Here is a 21,240-nt window from a genome sequence, read left to right as displayed (position 1 = left end):
CTAAAGTCTGGGATTATGATGCCTCCTGATTTGGTCTTCTTCAAAATTACTTTGGGTACTCGGGGCCTTTTGTGGTTCCATATGAATTTTAGGATTGCTTGTTCTAGCTTCGAGAGGAATGCCGGTGCAATTTTGATTGGGATTGCATTGAACGTGTAGATAGCTTTGGGTAGTATTGACATTTTGACAACATTTATTCTTCCAATCCACGAGCATGGAATGTTTTTCCATTTCTTTATATCTTCTTCAATTTCCTTCATAAGCTTTCTATAGTTTTCAGCATACAGATCTTTTACATCTTTGGTTAGATTTATCCCTAGGTATTTTATGCTTCTTGGTGCAATTGTGAATGGGATCAGTTTCTTTATTTGTCTTTCTGTTGCTTCATTATTAGTGTATAAGAATGCAACTGATTTCTGTACACTGATTTTGTATCCTGCAACTTTGCTAAATTCATGTATCAGTTCTAGCAGACTTCTGGTGGAGTCTATCGGATTTTCCATGTATAATATGTCATCTGCAAAAAGTGAAAGCTTAACTTCATCTTTGCCAATTTTGATGCCTTTGATTTCCTTTTGTTGTCTGATTGCTGAAGCTAGAACTTCCAACACTATGTTAAACAACAGTGGTGAGAGTGAACATCCCTGTCGTGTTCCTGATCTCAGGGAAAAAGCTCTCAGTTTTTCCCCATTGAGGATGATGTTAGCTGTGGGCTTTTCATAAATGGCTTTTATGATGTTTAAGTATGTTCCTTCTATCCCGACTTTCTCGAGGGTTTTTATTAAGAAAGGTTGCTGAATTTTGTCAAATGCCTTTTCTGCATCGATTGACAGGATCATATGGTTCTTATCTTTTCTTTTATTAATGTGATGTATCATGTTGATTGATTTGCAAATGTTGAACCAGCCCTGCATCCAAGGAATGAATCCCACTTGATCATGGTGAATAATTCTTTTTATATGCTGTTGAATTCGATTTGCTAGTATCTTATTGAGAATTTTTGCATCCATATTCATCGGGGATATTGGCCTGTACTCTTTTTTTTACTGGGTCTCTCTCTGGTTTAGGAATCAAAGTAATACTGGCTTCATAGAATGAGTCTGGAAGTTTTCCTTCCCTTTCTATTTTTTGGAATAGCTTGAGAAGGATAGGTATATTCTCTGCTTTAAATGTCTGGTAGAACTCCCCTGGGAAGTCATCTGGTCCTGGACTCTTATTTGTTGGGAGGTTTTTGATAACCGATTCAATTTCTTCGCTGGTTATGGGTCTGTTCAAGCTTTCGATTTCCTCCCGATTGAGTTTTGGAAGCGTGTGGGTGTTTAGGAATTTGTCCATTTCTTCCAGGTTGTCCAGTTTGTTGCCATATAATTTTTCATAGTATTCCCTGATAATTGCTTGTATCTCTGAGAGATTGGTTGTAATAATTCCATTTTCATTCATGATTTTATCTATTTGGGTCATCTCCCTTTTCTTTTTGAGAAGCCTGGCTAGAGGTTTATCAATTTTGTTTAGTTTTTCAAAAAACCAACTCTTGGTTTCATTGATCTGCTCTACAGTTTTTTTAGATTCTATATTGTTTATTTCTGGTCTGATCTTTATTATTTCTCTTCTTCTGTTGGGTTTAGGCTGTCTTTGCTGTTCTGCTTCTATTTCCTTTAGGTGTGCTGTTAGATTTTGTATTTGGGATTTTTCTTGTTTCTTGAGATAGGCCTGGGTTGCAATGTATTTTCCTCTCAGGACTGCCTTCGCTGCATCCCGAAGCATTTGGATTGTTGTATTTTCATTTTCGTTTGTTTCCATATTTTTTAATTTCTTGTCTAATTTCCTGGTTGACCCATTCATTGTTTAGTAGGGTGTTCTTTAACCTCCATGCTTTTGGAGGTTTTCCGGATGTTTTCCTGTGGTTGATTTCAAGCTTCATAGCATTGTGGTCTGAAAGTATGCATGGTATGATCTCAATCCTTGTATACTTATGAAGGGCTGTTTTGTGACCCAGTATGTGATCTATCTTGGAGAACGTTCCATGTGCACTCGAGAAGAAAGTATATTCTGTTGCTTTGAGATGCAGAGTTCTAAATATATCTGTCAAGTCCATCTGATCCAATGTATCATTCAGGGCCCTTGTTTCTTTATTGACTGTGTGTCTAGATGATGTATCCATTGTTGTAAGTGGAGTATTAAAGTCCCCTGCAATTACCACATTCTTATCAATAAGGTTGCTTATGTTTGTGAGTAATTGTTTTATATATTTGGGGACTCCCGTATTCGGCGCATAGACATTTATAATTGTTAGCTCTTCCTGATGGATAGACCCTGTAATTATTATATAATGCCCTTCTTCATCTCGTTACAGCCTTTAATTTAAAGTCTAGTTTGTCTGATATAAGTATGGCTACGCCAGCTTTCTTTTGGCTTCCAGTAGCATGATAAATAGTTCTCCATCCCCTCACTTTGAATCTGAAGGTGTCCTCAGGTCTAAAATGAGTCTCTTGTAGACAGCAAATAGATGGGTCTTGTTTTTTTTATCCATTCTGATACCCTATGTCTGACTGAACCTTGTTTAAATGCAAGACTGGCCACTGGTCAACCAGAAATTATGGCCTTTGACTTTCCTGTCTGCTTCTGCATCTTCCAGAATTTAGTGTTAGCGACTGACTTCTCTCTCTGCATCTTCTGTCTCTTACCTTCCACCATGCTGTCTTCTTACTATACATTCTCCATGAGCAGTAATTAAAGACTATGATTATAACTCCAAGATCAATATGGCCAGCCCAAACTTCTTGCTTCTGCGGTCACAGGCCATTCAAACATAACAGGTCTCCAACTCACTTTCTCTGTTGAACCTGCTCCGCCCACCACCCCCTTTCCCTTGATCTCTTTCTTAGTAAATCACACACTCATCCACCTACTAACCTCACCAGAAAACCAGAGTAATTGAGTTTTCTTTCTTTCCTTCTTACCCTTCCCCTATCCAAACACCCAGAAGTTCTAGATATAGCCCTCAGAGACATCTATTCTTTCCCCTCCCCGATCTTGTGACTGCATTAAGAATCACCCGTGATTATTCCTTGATTCTCTAAGTGAGTCCCTTTGGTTGGACCCCCAATGCTTCTCCAGTTCCTTCCCCCACTTCCTGCCGCTACCCTAATCCAGGCCCTGAGCAGCTCTTGTCTGGACGCTGGGGACACCCTCTGGCTTTCCTCTCTGTCACCATCCAACTGCCAGTTTACCTTCTACATAGTTCCAAATTTTTGTAAGAGATGCTCCCTCATTAGTTAAAAAAAAAAGCATCCTCAGTATATGTATATTGTATATGAATCTCACACACTATTGCCAACTAATATAGTCTGTATATTATAAAATATGCATATAGAAGGATACAATCAGGTTGAAATTAAAACAAAATATACAATTTTTTAAAAATTTTTTTAAATATTTTTGAAAGAGAGAAAGAGCATGAGCAGGGAAGGAGCAGAGAGAGAGGGAGACACAGGATCCGAAGCAGGCTCCAGGCTCTGAGCGGCCAGCACAGAGCCCAACACAAGGCTTGAACTCATGAACCGTGAGATCATGACCTGAGCCGAAGTCAGACACTTAACTGACTGGGCCACCCAGCACCCCTACGATTATTTTAAGTAACTAAATTTTATTCTGTTTATTGATAGTTTATGCTTTGTCCAAATAATGAGATTAAATAACTTAAGATCTTGGTTGAACACTCTAGGACTCAGATTCAAAGGTCTGATTAGCTTTTTACTTCTTGGTTTCACTGGCCATCATAGCTGGAAAGGATAGCTCACAAAGGCACAGTATCACTTAGACTTTACAATACGTATTTTAGGCAAGGTTCGTTGTTGACAATGGAGGTTGTAATTCAAATCATTCCATAATTCAAAACAAGGTCTTTGATACATCTGACCTTTAGCTAAGTTCTTGTTATAACTAATGATACTCTTTTAGCTTCCTTATAATGTAGGTGACCAAGAACTTGTACTGAGAGCAAGAGAGACCTCTCTGCTGCCATTTTCTTATGTTCTATGTGTTTGCATCTGTCTCTCAAAAATAAACTTAAAAAAATATTTAAAAAAAAAAACAGTTGTGCTCTCCTGCCTCCGAGCCTTAATAATTTAACTTTCCCTTATTGTGTTTCTAAGTATATGTTGCTTAGTACTGGTTTTATATGTATTCGGTTGTTATCTCCAGGGAAGGGACTCTGTGGCAAACAGAAAGCCAGTGAGACCAGGCAAGTCACTAGAAACACACAGGAGCACAGAGCAGGACAAGGGCCATGGAGCCCACCTGGCAGATGCCAGTATCTCTTGATGGGAGAACCCGAATTACAGAAGTAAATGCACTTCAGAGCGGCATCAGGAATGACACACAAAAATACAGACCGCACTCCCCACAGCCGGGGAATGTCCCCAGTCCATGTCTCCTAAGACATAAAACTCAATGACTCCCTGTGTCTTCCAGTTGTAGGACCAAGGGTCTAACATGTAACCGGAGGTCCAAGCCCATTTTGACAAGACTAGGGAAACAATTAAACACCCTACTCGCTAAGCCACTGAGTAATTCCATGTGGGATTCCAATACACGGAAGCAGCTCCCTGGAGAGACCAGGAGTCACTTGGGGACCAACACTGTAAAGGGACTGGCTGGTCACCTAGTAAACTATGACCACACACCAACACAGTGAGCTTTATAGAGATGTAACTCACTAGCTCTACCAGGAGGATGCAGTTGCCGATGATAACTTTCACCGTTGGAGAGAGAGACTCTGACATAAAGTGGCAACGTCTTTAGTATCTGAATTCTTTGAGTAAAGATGGGGGGAGGGAACAGGACAAAAGAGGATGAGGCCATACGAAGGCAGCAGGGGCTGAAACAAGGGCACCTGGGTGGTTCAGTCAGTTAAGCATCCAACTCTTGATTTTGGCTCAGGTCATGATCTCACGGTTTGTGAGATCGAGCCCTGTTGGGATCTGTGCTACAGAATCTGTTTGGGACGCTCACGCGCGCGCGCGCTCTCTCTCTCTGTTTCATTGCCTCTCCCCTGCTCATTCTCTCTCTCTCTCAAAATAAATATTTTTAAAAAGGCAGCAGGGGTTGAGACAGAAAAAGGGGCTGCTTCAGCCAGTGTTTCCCTGCCAGTTTCTTTAGAAATGTAGACAGTGTGAGCATGACCTTGTTAGGTTGAGATTTAATCCATGGGACATTAAAGATAAAAGGAACATTATGTAGCAAAAATCTCCCAAGGAGCAGGGTTCAGAACATAGCTTCAGCTCCCTAACTAGATCTTAAATAAGACAGTAACCTCCCGAAGTCCAATCCCTGTCCTTTATTAAACAGGGGTCCCAGGACCTACCTCAGGAATTCTTATAAATAAGACACAGATACCTAACACATGTCAGCATACTTCTGCAAATTTTCTGTTCAGGCAATGTCACTCTGCATTTTGCTTCTTCCTCCTAACTTACGAGGAATTCTTTATGAACATCACCGAGCACTAGAAGACTTAATTTCCACCACAGCTGTCTCCTGTCCTCCAAATGTCTTTTCATCTGTCCTTCCAAATGAAGTTTAGAAAGACAGGATGCTCAGAGCAGTTTCTGGTTGCTTTGGGCTCCCCCTTGTGACAGAACTTGGGAATTGTGTGTGAACCAGTCCCCATTGGAGGCAAATTCACCTTAACTGAGATGTGTGTGTGTGTGTGTACACACATCTTTATCACTCTCTCTGTATCTACTTTTAAACTTTTCCCTAAGGAATAATCCATCTTCTCTAAACTTTGAAGTTAACTTTATTAAGGATACTGGCTAGCAGTTATATGCTGGAAGTCAGTGGCAGATTGCAAAATTCTGTTTGCAACTTGATCTTTATTTTCACCAACGGGTGCCAGTTGATCAAGATGGATAGTTATCGTAGAACATGCAGTCATTTCCATAGGACAAAGCACTGCACGTTCCCTGCTTTTCACTGGATTCGCACAATAACTCAGTAGTAAGTCAGCCAGATGTTATCACCACTTTTTTTTTTTAACAAATGAGACCCAGAGAGGGTGAAGGAATCTGCCCCAAACTATACATTAGGGGGACTAAGCCAGAAGTAGAACCCACAACATTTTGTACGGCCATCACGGTTTCGTTGTGGTTTATCAACTCTTGTGTTGGGAGACACTTCCACCATATTCCCGAGCTTCAGACCACACGTAGCTCATTCCCCAAGGACAGAGGTGGAGTGGGGTGGCGTTCAGAGACAGCAGACATGCACACTAGCCCACTGCATCAAAGGATCACCGGCATCGAGACATGCAGCTTTCCTAGAAATGCTACAATGTCTAGACTGTGACATCCTTTTTCTTTCCTACGGCCGCCATTGCTGCAACTGTACCATATATTCCACAGGCCCACGTAAGAAGACCTTCCATTTCAAACGGAGACCTCTAATAGTAAAATGACCTGTGTGTTTACGTGTGTGTGCTCACACACAGGGGACTGACCTAGGTCTTAAAATGCAGCCAGCGTGGAAAGGATGGCCATCTCCAGAGGGTCCCAGCCTCGCTTTTTTAATTTAGCACTTCAATACTATCCTCACTTTCTCCATTTTGGTAACAAAGCATCTTGTCCCCACCCCCATCGTGGGAGCAGCAGGCATGAGACACGAGGGTTCTCTTGTCTTCGCCATTTAACAAGTTGCTACTGTTACTGTGTTCCTACTGTGTACTGGTTTTCGTTGTAAAATATACGTACCATGGAATATACCATCTAACCATTCTAAGAGTGTTATTCAGTCGTGTTAAGTATATTCGCATTGTTGTGCAACGAATCTCTGGAATTTTTTTTTTTTTTTTTTAATCAGGCACAACTGAAACTCTATAGCCATTAAACAACCACCCGTTTTCCCCAAACCCTCAGCAACCACTGTCCCACTTTCTGTCCTTATAAATCAGACACCTCCAGGGACCTCATACAAGTGAATTCATACAGTATTGGTCTTCTCAAGTCTGGCTTCTTTCATTTAGCACAATGTCCTCAAGGTTTATCTAGGTTGGATCACGTGTCAGGATTTCATTCTGTTTTAAGGCTGAATAATATTCCGCTGTATGTATAGATCACATCGCTTATCCATTCAGCCACTGATGGACCTCACGCATGGCATTGGAACATGTCACAGCTTGGTTTGCTAGGATGACAAGAGTCACAGGTACACTCTCTACCTTTCAACATTCAACAAGGAAGCCACTGAAAGCCCAGAATACAGTCTTTTCTGCCAGGAGAGTAGATGGATCAAAGGGTAGAAATCTTTTTAAACGTTAGGTGGAGGGTGCCTGGGTGGCTCAGTTGGTTAAGCATCCAACTCTGGGTTTCAACTTAGGTCATGATCTCGTGGTTTGTGAGTTTGAGGCCCCCCCCCACCCCACCCTGGTCAGGCTCTGTGCTGACAGTGCAGAGCCTGCTTGATTCTCTCCCCCACCCCTTTCTCTGCCTCTCCCCTGCTTAATCTTTTTTAGAAAAATAAAAGTTAGGTGAGATCCCAGACTTTAAATCCACTTCCCTAAAGGACAGACCAGACCAGTTCTACTCAAAGCACTGCTGTTAAGCTGCACATCACTCTAAGAGAGAGAATTTCTGGAACTGAAGTCTGCTATCCTGGTCTCTCTCAGCACACTCACTAATTCTGACTCTTTAATGGCGACCACAGATGGGACACCTTAGTTGTACAACTGTGGCCCGAGAGGCTTTACAGGATGGATTTAGGGAGATGACCTCTTTGGAGGTGTGATTACCTACTGAAAGTTTATGCAAAGTCTCAGGACAGGCTTCAGTAAAACACGTGGGTTTGGTTTAGTCACAGAACAGCATACACACACACACACACACACACACACACACACACACACACACACACCAGCTTTCTTAGGTCTGAATCGACTACCCAAGTCCTCACATCACAGGTGGGAAAATGAAGGCTAACGGCACAGGCCAGTGGTTGCTCTTAAGGCCACAGGGGAAGGAGACATTAAAAACAAAAACTGTTGGGGCGCCTGGGTGGCGCAGTCGGTTAAGCGTCCGACTTCAGCCAGGTCACGATCTTGCGGTCCGTGAGTTCGAGCCCCGCGTCGGGCTCTGGGCTGATGGCTCAGAGCCTGGAGCCTGTTTCCGATTCTGTGTCTCCCTCTCTCTCTGCCCCTCCCCCGTTCATGCTCTGCCTCTTTCTGTCCCAAAAATAAATAAACGTTGAAAAAAAAAAAAAAAAACAAAAAAACAAAAACTGTTTGCTCAGTTTGGGCACTGTTCACTCATTTCTGCCGTCAGCATCTCAAAAGCTACAGTTTTCAGTGTGATCGGTGTTAAAACCACATACGGTCATCACCATCGACTATTTACTGAGTGGCCTTGAAAAGTTCAAGCAGGGTTTTCGCTCATCCACCTCGTGTTCATTAATTATGCCTCTGCCTCTTGGCCACACAGATCTTGCTGGGCCAGAAATACAACCATTCTGTTGACTGGTGGTCCTTCGGCGTTCTCCTCTATGAGATGCTGATTGGGCAGTCACCTTTCCACGGGCAAGATGAAGAGGAGCTTTTCCACTCCATCCGCATGGACAATCCCTTTTACCCCCGATGGCTTGAGAAAGAGGCGAAGGATCTTTTGGTGAAGGTAAGAAGTGAAGCCAAGGAGACTCTGTAGAATTAGTATTGGGTATTCTGATCGGTTCTCACATTCATTTCTAGGTTCTGATTTATACGTGGTAAACAATAGTCATCTTGAACTCGATTTAAATGGGATTCTCACCATGTATTTCAACTGAGGCACCAGTAGGATGGACGTTAGATACCAAAATGAGAAGATAAACATTCGTGTGCCTGGTTTACATAAGAAATGCCCAGGAACCAGTTCCATGACTCTTGAAACCCTTACTCTGAGAGGAAATTGGCCCACTGACAAGCCCAGTTTGTAGCTTAAAACTCAGCCTTTGGTTTCCCATCATGCCCATTAAGCCTACTCAGGCCAGTTCATCTTCCCCTTCCCACCTGGACAGAATGCACAACTCTGCAGCCAAACACAAACCTCACATCACCCCTAGGCCATAAAACACGGTCTCAGTTGAGAAGGTAAAACTGTTCAGCCCGTGAAAGAAGTCAGCAAGTCAACCAGATCTCTAAAGCCAAGACTTTTAATCCCTCTTCTCCAGTCAGATTCAGGGCTGGTGGCCACTCACTTTGGGAGAAGGGAATGTGGTCATGTTGTGGCCAACTGTGTCCTGTTCTCTTCCTCTCCAGCTCTTGGGTCTCTGCTGCAGACCAGACCAGGTTAAAAGCAGGGAGAGGACAGAGGAGTAAGAAGGAGAAACCGTTGTTCTTTAATGGCTGGGTGGCTTCATGCTTGGAGTCTGGTGGTTTGTCAAAGCCAGAACTTCTGTGAGACATTCTAGTAGGTCTTTTGGAAGTAAGAATGATCACCGGGGATGTTTTTGGCCAAAGCCCTTGACACACAGGCCATTTGTTTAGTCTGTTCCCTGGCCCAGATACTACACCAAACTCCATTTCACAGCATTCCATCTCACAGAGACCCTCACTGCTCACTGCCTGAGAGGGCCCCTTCAGCAGTATTTAAAATGCTGCAGATCACATCCCCTTCCCATGTCCACTGGAAACACTGATGCATCTTTCACCCTGTAACTCAGAATTCAGACTGTCACCATCCCTGCAGAATTCACCATCAAAGCAAGACTCACACCCCGGTCCACGACAGTCCAGGCTCAGGGGAGAATTGAGTGTTACAGATGGAAACCGGGCTCTAAGAATCACTTGCCATGAACCAGGAGCTCCCAGGGAAAGCCAATGAAGAGACCTAAGCAGCACCTGAGAGCCATCATTAAAGATTGGGGTTATAGGCAGAGTCCTGGTTTCCCTCTGTCGAGGACGCAAATTAACACCCGCAGTGTGAGTACAAAAAATAAGTCACGGTAGTGCAACGTGCTCTTACATGTAATAACAACGACCAGCACTCACTGAGCTGTCCCAGCAACTGTTTGGATCAAGGAGATACACCGAGGTGATCAGGAAGCGAACAAATCTAAAAGAAGTGGACCAAGAGCACAGGTGTTTTGAATTTGGGCGTCTCCTATCTCAGCTGGCTTTAAAAATCATTTAGGAAAATAATTTTCAGTCTTGCTGTCTTTATATTGAAAAGGGGGAGCAAAGAGTAAGACCTTTCAACATTGGAAGTTCTCGGTGGATTTTAAGGGTTTTTTTTTTTTTAACATTTATTTATTTTTGAGAGAGAGAAAGACAGCGAGCGAGCGTGAGCAGCGGAGGGGCAGAGACAGAGGGAGACACAGAATCCAAAGCAGGCTCCAGGCTCTGAGCTGTCAGCACAGAGCCCGACGCGGGGCTTGAACCCACAAACCGTGAGATCATGACCCGAGCCGACGTTGGACGCTTAACTGACCGAGCCACCCAGGCGCCCCGGTGGATTTTAAATCTAAAAACAATTACCAGGCCCATCTTGTTTCACAAGTCTACTTTTTTCTCATGAACTACCTGGATTTAAAGGGCACCCACTTCTCCTGCTCTAATACGACCGGCAACTTGTCCAGAGTCTGAGATGCTGAGGCAACTCTGCAGCCCTCCCTCAGGAGTCCAGTGCGGAGAGAGCCCCCCCAGGACACCCCGCCCGAGGCTGATGGCATTGCAAGTCTGAGCCACCTCAACTCAGCTTTCTGTTTCTGTTATCCGAAGAAGCCACAAACCTAGAAAACTCTCGGAATGACCCATTAAACACACTTTCAATGACTGAACAACGCACCTATAAAATGAAAGCTGATTTCAAAATTAACCAATTAAGAAGATGACAACAGTAAAAACGATCAGGATTGGGATGGAAGCAGTGTTGCTTTACGCAAAGGCAAGTTGAGACATTATTACAGTTGCTGCATGGGTTGTACCCGGACTGGACACGTGGGCTCGAGGTGAGGTAGGACTGGTTGGCTCCAGCTGCTGTAACAAAATATCACAGACTGAGGGGCTCACCCAACAAATTTACTTACGGTTCCGGAGGCTGGGAGTCCGAAGGCAAGGTCCAGCAAGGTCGGTTTCTGGCGAAGGCTTTCTTCCTGCCTTGCAGACAGGTGCCTCCTTGCCGCATCTTCACTCACACCCGGGCGAAGAGCTCTCTGCTGTTTCCTCTTATAAGGACTCTGATCCTATTGGATCGGGCTCCCACCCACATGACCTCATTTAACCGTAATTACTTGTCTCCTGCAAGTTCACTCGCATGGGGGGGTAGGGCTTCCATGTGTGACTTTTGAGGAGACACGCTTCAGTCTCGTAGTGTGGGGGTGCACTGAAAAGCCCTGGGCCAACGAAACCCCCCAGAAGGGAATAAGGAAACAGCCCGGGGGCTACCTGGAGGCGATCCACCTTTACCCCCTGATGTTCCGCGAAAGTTCAACAGCTATGCTTCCAAACCCAGTGCCGCCTCGGGATGTGGGAGGGCTCACGGCCAGGAGGGAGGGTGAAGGAGTCACGGGGCCAGGTGGAGTTCATCAGAAGTTAATGCTGGAAGTGACGCTTTTTCACAGGAGAGAAAGACGGTGTGGGAAGAAGGATCAGTTCCAGGTAGAGAGGAAAGATGACAAGTCACATACAAGGAATATTACTCAGCAAGAAAAAGGAAGGAACGGTTATCGATCTACAAAACAACCTGGGTGGATCGCAAGGGTGTTGTGCGGAGTGAAAAAAGGCCAGTCTCCAAGGGTCACATACTGTGCGTCCACTTGTGTAACCTTCTCCAAAGGGCACCGTGGAGATGGAAATCAGATTAGTGGCAGCGGGGCTGGGGAGAGTGGAGGCAGGACAGCGACTGTAGAGGGGGATCCCTCTACAGGCATTAGGGGAAGCTAGGTGACAGGGACACAGGACACCTGTACTAGCTTTTAACATCCTGTGAATTGATATGTATGGACTGAATGTGCCGGCCCCAAATCCTATGTTGAAGCCCTAACCCCCAAAATGATGAGGCCTTTGGGACATAATGAGGCAGAGATGACATAATCGGGGTGGGGTCACCACAGTGGACGAGTGCCCTTATAAAAAGAGGAAGAGAGAGCTATCCCCCCCTCCGAGTGCGTGCACCAGAGGAAGGCCATGTGAGGACACAGCAAGAAGGCGGCCACCTACATGCCAAAAAGAGGGTCCTCGCCAGAAAGTGCCCACACAGGCACCTTGATCTTGGACTTCCAGACTCCAGAACTATGAAAAGTAAATGTCTGTTGTTTAAGGCACCACTCAGTCCGTGTCATCTTGTTGTAGCAGCCCAAGCAGACTAAGACGCTGTGATTGTTTCAAAATAAAAAGTTTAAGAACAAAATACAATGTAAGGGTTAATGCCAGCAAATACCAAAACCAAAATCATGTGCACTTTCAATAGCGGGAAAAAGATTTGCTAGAAGAATAGTAAATAAATCTGGCTGAACAGAGCAGAAACCAAGACAAGTAAGAATAAAGAGTGGGAGAGAGTGGGACTCGTCGGCGAAAGAGGTCTTAAATCCACGTGGAGGAGACCGGGCTTATCCTTTCCCGTAGGTGTTGGTAAAAATTCCATATCCTTGCCCCAAGGAAGGTAGTCCTCTGCCATGTTCTAGAAGTAAGGCTGATAAAAATTAGTTTCCTCATGCAATTTGCTGACAAGAACATGGCTTCTAGTTTCATCTCTCCTCCTGGTTTGCTCTATAACTTAGGTCCCACTGCCCCCCTCATCCTTGAGTTCCATTTTCTGCAAAAATCAAAGGTAGCATCATTTCTGAGAAACTTCCTGTAGAGAATTATAATGTAAAACCCAGAAGTAATGAGTCCTCTAAAAAAAAAAAAAAAAAATGGAATCTGTTACAGCAGCTGCATCAATATCACTCTCTGTTCCCTTTAGTCCTCACAGCACATAGATGCAGGTAGTGTACTGAACAACTGTGCAGAAGAGGCTGTGCTGCATCATGAATTGCAACTGGGACACCGCTGTTCAGTTGAGTCTTGAAAAGAAACACCCCTTTCTCCCTCATGTATTCATCCAGGATGTCCCGTCCATTTGTTTGGAAACAGGCGGAAAACGAAAGATCCCGAACAGAAGCACCTCTCCCTTCTGTAGAAAGATATATCTGCGCAGGGAACGAAGAGGGGAGAAGACCCCTCTCCAGGGACAGGGGCTAAGCCCTGGTGGCCCTCCTCAGCCGCCCAGCACGGCTCCCCAGCCCAGACAGTCGAGTAAATTCAAACAAACGACAGCTACATCCTGGCCATTCGTGTACGAGGTGTGCTGTTTCCTGTTAATGTAAACCGCCCTCTGACAGCTTCTATGAACAAAACCAAGTCTTTCTTCATGAACACGGAGCCCCTTGGTGCAGCTTCTCCAGCACAGAGCCGATGGCCTCCCGCAAGGTCACCAGACCTGGAAGTGGGGGGGGGGGGGGGGCGTGCTTTGATGCAGGGGACAGAAGACAGTAACTCACTCTTGTGCAGGACGGGAAAGAAATCTGAGTCTCGAACATGAGGTCATGTTATATTCTCATTACATATTTTATCTTTGAAAGTATATTTTTTTAAATTTCACAGGTACATGGGTCAGTCTCAGAAGGCTCTGTCAGGATGCTCTAGATACAAACGACACGTGGTCCTGGAAAAATCCAACAGGAAACAGCATGGTCCGCACTTGGCATAGGGCAATTACTTCTCCCTGCATTCAGTAAAGCCTTTCATTATAACTACGTGAGCTAGAGACACTCCCACCTTCTCTCTCATCTTGTTTCATGAAAACGTCCTTAAAAAGTAGGGGCCAGTAAGGTGTGATGATCGTTTCTAGGCAAGTCACTTATTCCCTCTGCTTCTAAAGAATCAGTCTGCTTTTCCATCTGTTGGCCTACATTGGTGTTCGAGTCTACAGAAGAAAAATTTTACTGTGAATTTGGTGCCTTTTCTATGTGCCGTTATATACGCTGAAGACAAGATTCTGGCAGAAGGTGAGGACTGAAGATCTATGGTCTGCATGTAATAAAGTAGAAAGACAACCTGCTCACTTATTTAACAAACATTTATCGTGCATCTACTTTGTGCACAGCACTGTGCTAGGTTCTGTAAGAAAGAGAAACATAAGTGGTGTTTGCCCTCCATAGCTTACACTCTACTAAAAAAAAAAATACTCTTAAAAATACTCTTGGGGCAACCAGGTGGCTCAGTCGGTTGAGCATCCGACTTTGGCTCAGGTCATGATCTCATTCGTTCCTGAGTTCGAGCCCCATGTCGGGCTCTGTGCTGACAGCTCAGAGCCTGGAACCTGCTTTGGATTCTGTGTCTCCCTCTCTCTGCCTCTCTCTCTCTCTCTCTCGCTCTCTCTCTGTCTCTCTCTCTCTCTCAAAAATAAAAACGTTAACAAAATACTATGAAAAATGATAGACAGATACCTTCTTTAATGGAGGGAAGATATTCAGATGTCCTATGGAGCCCAGAGGAGAGACTAAAGAGGCTGTTTATAATTTGGGCTCTACCCCTGGCTAGACCTGTGATCTTGAGCAAGTTATTTAGCTACTCTGAGCCCCCGTGTCCTTAACTGACGATCGGGACAGTGATCTCTGCTTTTAGAATCTGTCTTCAAAGTCAGGCCGATACGGCGGAGGCATCTGGCACTACTCCTGACTCTCAACGCTGGTTAGAATCAGTCACGGAACCAACCATATGACAACGAGTATGAGTTGAAGGGCAGGGAGGGCTCACCAGGAGTTGAGGGAGTCAAAGAAAGCTTCACAAAGAAGAAGGAGCATAAGCTGAACCCTGAGTGATGGGCTGGGATTGAAAGCTGAGGTGAAGGAAATGGCAAAATGTGGGGAGACGTATCTCCTCACGAGATGGAGATGTCCATAGCGAAGGACAGAGGTGGGAAAGGCAGGTGGCGTATTCAGTGAGTAGACACGTCTGGACAGAAGAGAGGGTTACAGTGGGGACAGAAGGATGTGTGTCCGCAGAGGCCACAGACAGCCTGGGATGACCAGCCAGGCTCAGAGGATGTTAGGACTCACCAGGGCATAGAGATGACCTTGCCTCACCCTGCATTCTCCAGGGGAGGAAATGGAGACTCGGAAGACTTGCACAAGGCCACGTGGGTAGGAAGTCTCTTGGGTGACAGCCTCATGTTAGTGGTTTTCTAACGGAGCTTTGGCACATCAAGTTTCCATCGAGAGACCTCAGCCGCCACCGTATGGTAAAGAGGGACAGCTGACCGTGTGGCTGCACTAGCTGGTTACATGGGGATTCCACCTAGACTTTTAAAAAGATTACCATGATTTTTAAAAGGAAGAAAAAAATCTCCACTTTGCTACCGCACGTTGTGTTTTTTTTCTTCTTTTGGTTTTGGGTTTTTTGGGGGCCTTTCGGTAGAGCCTTTGAAGATTTTCAAGTAGGAAGGTAACATAAGTAAGGCAGTGTTTGGAAACACATAGACTGGCTATTCTTACAAGAGATAAAAGCAAGAGATCTCTGTAATTTAGTTGTTACCGGAGGTCCGGTCCTGCCAGAGCCTCGTGGAATATCCCTGTTTCAGAGACCCCACGGTGTCCTTATGAACACCCTGCAGCTAGAAGTTACTCTATAAACAAACATCGAGCTGCGGGATAAAAAGGGGTAACTGTTTCAGGCACTTGGGACCCGTGACTCCCCAGGTCTCGTGTTCGGACTCTCCTATTCCGTACTGCCCTTGACCCGTTGTGCTGGAGTTTGAAGAGTTTCCAAGCTCCTTTCCTGTCCTGGCCAAGGTTCAGCGTGACCTCATAGTAACAGGAGAAGGAACAGTGCAAAGAAGAAAATATATCTGTAACAGACCAGAGGTCATTAAAGAGGATTTGAATTAAGTATTACTTTACCAGCGGGTTTGCAGGAAGCAGAAACGATTCTCACTACTCAGACGCCTTATCCAAAGCTGACCGTCAGGGACTAGCTTATAGGATATCATCAAAGCAACACTGTTATCCTTTGAAGGCAGCTTTGTAGGAAATCAAAGTCAATTAATGGGCGGTCAACTCAGCAACAAATAAATTGATCACTTATTCTCTGTTGTTGGGTTCTACAGACCACGAATCACTGCATACGTGCGTGTGCACATGTGTGTGCGTGTGCGTGTGTGTGTGTGTGATTTCCTCTCACGCACAGAACTGCCCTGCGGGAAGGATAGTTCATTCACTTTACAGGGGACGACACAGACTCAGACTCCTGCAACTTGCCAGAGGTCCCGTAAATAATACAAGGCAAAGCTGATTTCAAAACCGGTCTATATCACTCAAGAGACTGCATTTCTAGGGCCAGGAGCAAGGGAGCGAAAACCCAGACCCTGGAATATTCAGACGGCCCATTTGAGGGAGAGTGCTGTCACCAGTTTGGAGACAACAGTTGATACTCGAGAGTGGAAAAATCGGGTTAGAAAAGCCTCAAAAAGCAGTCTTTACCTCGTGACTTGCGCCTCACACACTATGAAATGCAGCCTCGTCTGAGGCTAACCGGCTGGTCCCCTGGGAAGTAACTGTTTTCTTTCTGCCGCTTCTCAGCTCTTCGTGAGGGAACCTGAAAAGAGACTAGGAGTGAGGGGAGACATCCGCCAGCATCCTTTGTTCCGGGAGATCAACTGGGAAGAGCTTGAAAGGAAGGAGATTGACCCACCGTTCCGGCCTAAAGTGGTAAGGACCCTCCCAGGACCGTTTGGTTCCAGCTTGGCTCCCGGGCTGCCTGCCTGCCCCTCACCCCTGCTTGAGCCCCTACCTTCCCTCCGGGGTGCAGTTCTTGGAGGAAAGTGCTTCCTTAACCATAATTCAGGTTACCTGGCTGGGAGTGGGGGGGGTGGGGTGCGGGGGGGATGTTACTCTTGTTTTGCAATATCTCACCCGTGCGATGAAAATGTACCTGCATGAAAAATGAATTGCTGGGCGCATGCCTCCGACGTAACCTGCACGTGCCAGGTGGCTCTCTGATGAGATACGGCACTTTTGCACAGGATGCATCCGTGCCCCACAGTCACAGATTCTGTGACCCAAACGTGTATGCGGGGGATCTTGCAACCCTCTTTTCCATGGCTATTTATTAAAGTTGGCCTGACGTTTGCAAGTGGTTCACGTTAACTATATTCCCTAACGGCAATCGTTCAGTGTTACTCGGTTTAAGGAAAAAGTACACTGGGGCTGAGGAAGAGACAAGTCTCTAAATTCCCAGGTGTATGCTCACTAGTGAAAGTCACTAACCTCCATGAGAAAAGGCACAATGACCTGTCCATGTGCAGAACCACCATAAAGCGAAGACAGAGTAAAGAAGGGACGCCCCAGGGGGCTCAGTGGGTTAAGCGTCCGACTCTCGATTACGGCTCAGGTCACGATTTCACGGTTCATGAGATCGAGCCCCGTGTGAAGCCCCAGGTCAGGCTCTGCACTGACAGCTCGGACCCTGCTTGGGATCCTCTCTCCCCCTCTCTGCCCCTCCCCCACTCACATGCACGCACACGCTCTAAAAATAAGTAAATAAACTTACAAAAAAGTGCAGTTAAAATGAAAAAGCTCGGCAGACGGATGTTGGTAAGCATGACTGCACACAGCCACTGAACCATACTCCTAAAAATCGTTCAGATGGTCACTTTTAGGTTAGGTATATTTTACTACAGTTTTTACAATAAATAGTTTTTGGGTTTTTTTTTAATTTTTTTAATGTTTGTTTGTTTTTGAGAGAGAGAGTGTGTGTGTGTGAGCAGGGGAGGGGCAGACATGGAGGGAGACACAGGATCTGAAACAGGCTCCAGGCTCTGAGCTGTCAGCACAGAGCCCGATGCGGGGCTCGAACCCACGAACCACGAGATCATGACCTGAGCCGAAGCTGGATCTCAACTGACTGAGCCACTCAGGCGCCCCAGCACTTTGCCTGGCTTTTACCAGTGGTGACATTTTGCCAAGATATGAGTGTTTTGTTTTGTTTTAATTTTTAAATGTTTTTATTTGCTTGTGAGAGGAAGTGGCGGGGGGGGTGGACAGAGAGAGGGAGACCCAGAATCCGAAGCAGGCTCCAGGCTCCGAGCTGTCAGCACAGATTCCGACACGGGGCTCGCACCCACGAACCGTGAGATCATGACCTGAGCCAAAGTGGGATGTGTGACCACCTCAGCCACCCAGGCGCCCCTCAAAAAATAGTTGTTTTAAAGGGTAAGGCAAATGGTAGATATGCCAGCTTTACCCGTCCCTGGTCATTATGGATATAAATCATCTCTACCGTCTCCTGCATGGAAATGGCACAGGCTCGTGGGTCCCGAAGCAGAGTGCCTCGCTCTAGAAAACGGCCACTGCTGTTCCTCAGGAGGGGGGAGGACGAAGTGAGTGTGTTCCTAGGGCACAACACTGTCCCAAGCTCTGGGGACGCGCTAAGGGTTCCACAGGCTGGTCTCTAGCACTTACTATTTGGACCAGCACCATCCCTAATACGTGGGTTAATAATTTGTGATAAAATGATTTTTTTTTTTACCTAGTTTCGCTCATCAGAACAATGTAACTCATGCCTCAACTTTCACAGTACGTTACAATTGACTTGATAGTGTCCATCTAAAAATCAGACTTTTGATCTACACTTTCCCTACAGGACAATTCCCAGTTCTGCCAGTAGGAAGGAATTTCCCTGACCTGTTGTCCAAGCAGCTATTTGTAGGCAGAGGCCACAGGCCATTGGCTTCACCAGCCCAGGGGCCCCCTTGAGGGGAGGGAGAGTCTCTGACTTTTAGTTATGCTCATATATATAAGGGTGACTTTTGATCGTCTTAAAAAAAAACTGAACTATACACCATACTAAGCAGTGTTTATAAATAGGTGTTTGTTTTTACATTTTTTTTTTTTTTTTTTGTCTCATGGGCACCAGTGAGCTAGGTGGCTCAAGGGGAGTTTGTCCCCATCCATCTATGGAAGACGGTCCAAGATGGTTAATGATAAAATGAACATGGGTGGAGAAGCCAGCAGTAGTGAAGGATATTGATGTAAGAACAGGAATATATAATCTGTAAAAGTCCTCGCCTCCACTCCCATCCTCCAGCCCTCCCCTCTTCCCCCTCAGTTACCCCCTAAAAACTAAAAGGATACAGGTCACATCTGGCCCCGCCTCTTTTTCAGAAGTGGCCAATCCTGTTTCAGGTAAACTATTAACCAGAATCATTAGACCCTACTTGGATGTATGTAATGAAATTCCTTTACATGAATCTAAGTGTACTGTTGACAAGCTGATGCCTCGGGATCTTAGGAATGTTCCATGAATCCACCTATGACCCTCTATGAGTGTTACTTCAGTTCATCTGCAATGCGGATAGCATGCAGTGTCATGGACCCATGACAGCCTAGGTAACAAAAAGAAAGATAATTAATGCAGTGGCTGATTTTCTTCCTTTTGTTCCTCCCTCCCTCGAACTCTGATCAAGAAATCACCGTATGACTGCAGCAACTTCGACAAAGAGTTCTTAAATGAGAAGCCCCGGCTATCATTCGCTGACAGAACCCTCATCAACAGTATGGACCAGAATATGTTCAGAAACTTTTCCTTCATCAACCCAGGGATGGAGAGGTTGATATCCTGAACCACTTCCCCTGACACACGAGGGACTTTGCCTTTTCTCTGCGAACTGGTTCAAGTGACACTCCTTGGATTCCTTTTCACCTTGGAAAAGAAAAGAAACACTCAATAACACCGGCTAAGACCTTCGAGCTCCCCACTGACTCTGTATCTGCAGCAGAACCCAGCTCCACTCATTACAACGCCCTTCGGTGTCTCTCCTGTCCTCTCCTGCGGCCACCCCTGAAGTTAGGTCATCACTAACCATAGTTATTTACTGGAACGAGGGTTCTCCTCCACACTGTGAAAGATCTGAAAACTTAACACTGCCCTAAACTGTGGCTCTTCACGTGGGCACCAACGGCTGATCGGTGAAATACTTGATGACGGAAGGGGGCACAGTGAGCACGGGCTTCTGGAGACCGAAACAGCACGTCGCCTGGTGGGAAAGCGGGTTTCATTCAGCCACAGACAAGTAGCCAGTGACCTGTTTTATTCTGTTCACGTCTGGGGAAGTGTAAATGGTGATGGGGGAAGCCCTGGGTAGGTTTTTATGGGAATTCTTCACAATAAACATCGCTTGTAACTTGAGGTTTACAAATCCATTCATTCTGATTAGCCATGGCATTCTTGGGAAAGAGGAAAACGGAAAGTGAAAAGAGATCATGTCGCTGAGGTGGAGGGTTTAATAAAACCCTACTCTGGCTATCTTATCAACATAGATATTACACTTAGAGTCCAACAAAGATAGACTCATTTACTCCTGCCAGTGGAACCACCCCATCCACCCACTCTCAGCTGATTTCAATATCGTGGAAGCCACTCACTACAATCCTTTTCACGCTGTAACAAGAAGGGCATAGTGCTTCCAAGAGAAAAGAAAACCAATCTCTTATCACACCCTTGATGGTGATTTCATGACTCATAAGTCTCCCTTTAGGCATTAGTCAAAATAAAAGACCCATGCATGCTACTTGTAGCAGTCGATCTTCTTTGATGAGAATTCTAGCTATTTTTAAGGATCTGTGTTGTTTGTATATTTTGATAAAATATTGTGACTTAATGACAGAGGTGGATATGTAAAAATGGAATAAAGGAAAGAAAGAAAGATGCCTCTTAATAGTTTAATTCCCTACTTGTCCCCGCAAGAACTTGGTTTTGTCATGGCTGGCATCAAAGTGTCGCTCGCGTTGAGTTGATGTTGGAAATTTGGGGAATCACTAAAGGTCCCCAAAAGAGTGAGAGACTCATAACTTTTAAGTTACTGTTACTATGTTCCTCTTTCCCTTCACCACGAGATCTCTTGGGAGTGACCCACACATGTTGCTACAGGTCTACACATGTTGCGTCTACTCCTCCAACACCCAGATCCAGCTCTGCCCTCCTATCTGTCCCCAGGCACTGCTTCCTCTCAGAACTACCTTCCTGCCGGCCCTTGTGCAATGCACTAGGTCCTCATCTACCTTTCTGCAGTTTTTTATACAAGGAAAGACCCTCCTTTGATCTTGAGCCCATCATCACTGCAACACAGCACTTTCCCCTTTCGCCCCCTCCACCTGCGACTGCTCCCTTGACGAGCCCCTTTCCTCCTACCCCCCCCCCCCCGCCGTCACTTCCAAGGCCTCTCTGCCCATCTTGTT

The 21,240-nt window shown here is 45.4% G+C and overlaps 1 protein-coding gene across 2 annotated transcripts in view; it reads left to right on the top strand.

Moving 5' to 3' along the window:
- Positions 1–20,191, top strand: part of PRKCQ (protein kinase C theta) — a 217,588-nt gene extending 197,397 nt beyond the window's left edge. For both annotated transcript variants that reach the window (XM_030321044.1, XM_030321045.1), the window contains exons 16-18: positions 8,472–8,660; positions 16,585–16,713; positions 19,470–20,191. In XM_030321044.1, coding sequence (XP_030176904.1) covers positions 8,472–8,660; positions 16,585–16,713; positions 19,470–19,625 — 474 coding nt within the window. In that variant the 3' untranslated portion in view covers positions 19,626–20,191. The remainder of the gene's footprint in view (positions 1–8,471; positions 8,661–16,584; positions 16,714–19,469) is intronic.
- Positions 20,192–21,240: the final 1,049 nt, after the last annotated feature.

This window comes from Lynx canadensis, chromosome B4, assembly GCF_007474595.2.
Source record: "Lynx canadensis isolate LIC74 chromosome B4, mLynCan4.pri.v2, whole genome shotgun sequence".
Lineage (NCBI taxonomy): Eukaryota > Metazoa > Chordata > Mammalia > Carnivora > Felidae > Lynx > Lynx canadensis.
The sequence above is the reverse complement of the archived record's forward strand: the minus strand, read 5'-3'. Positions and strand labels throughout refer to the sequence as shown.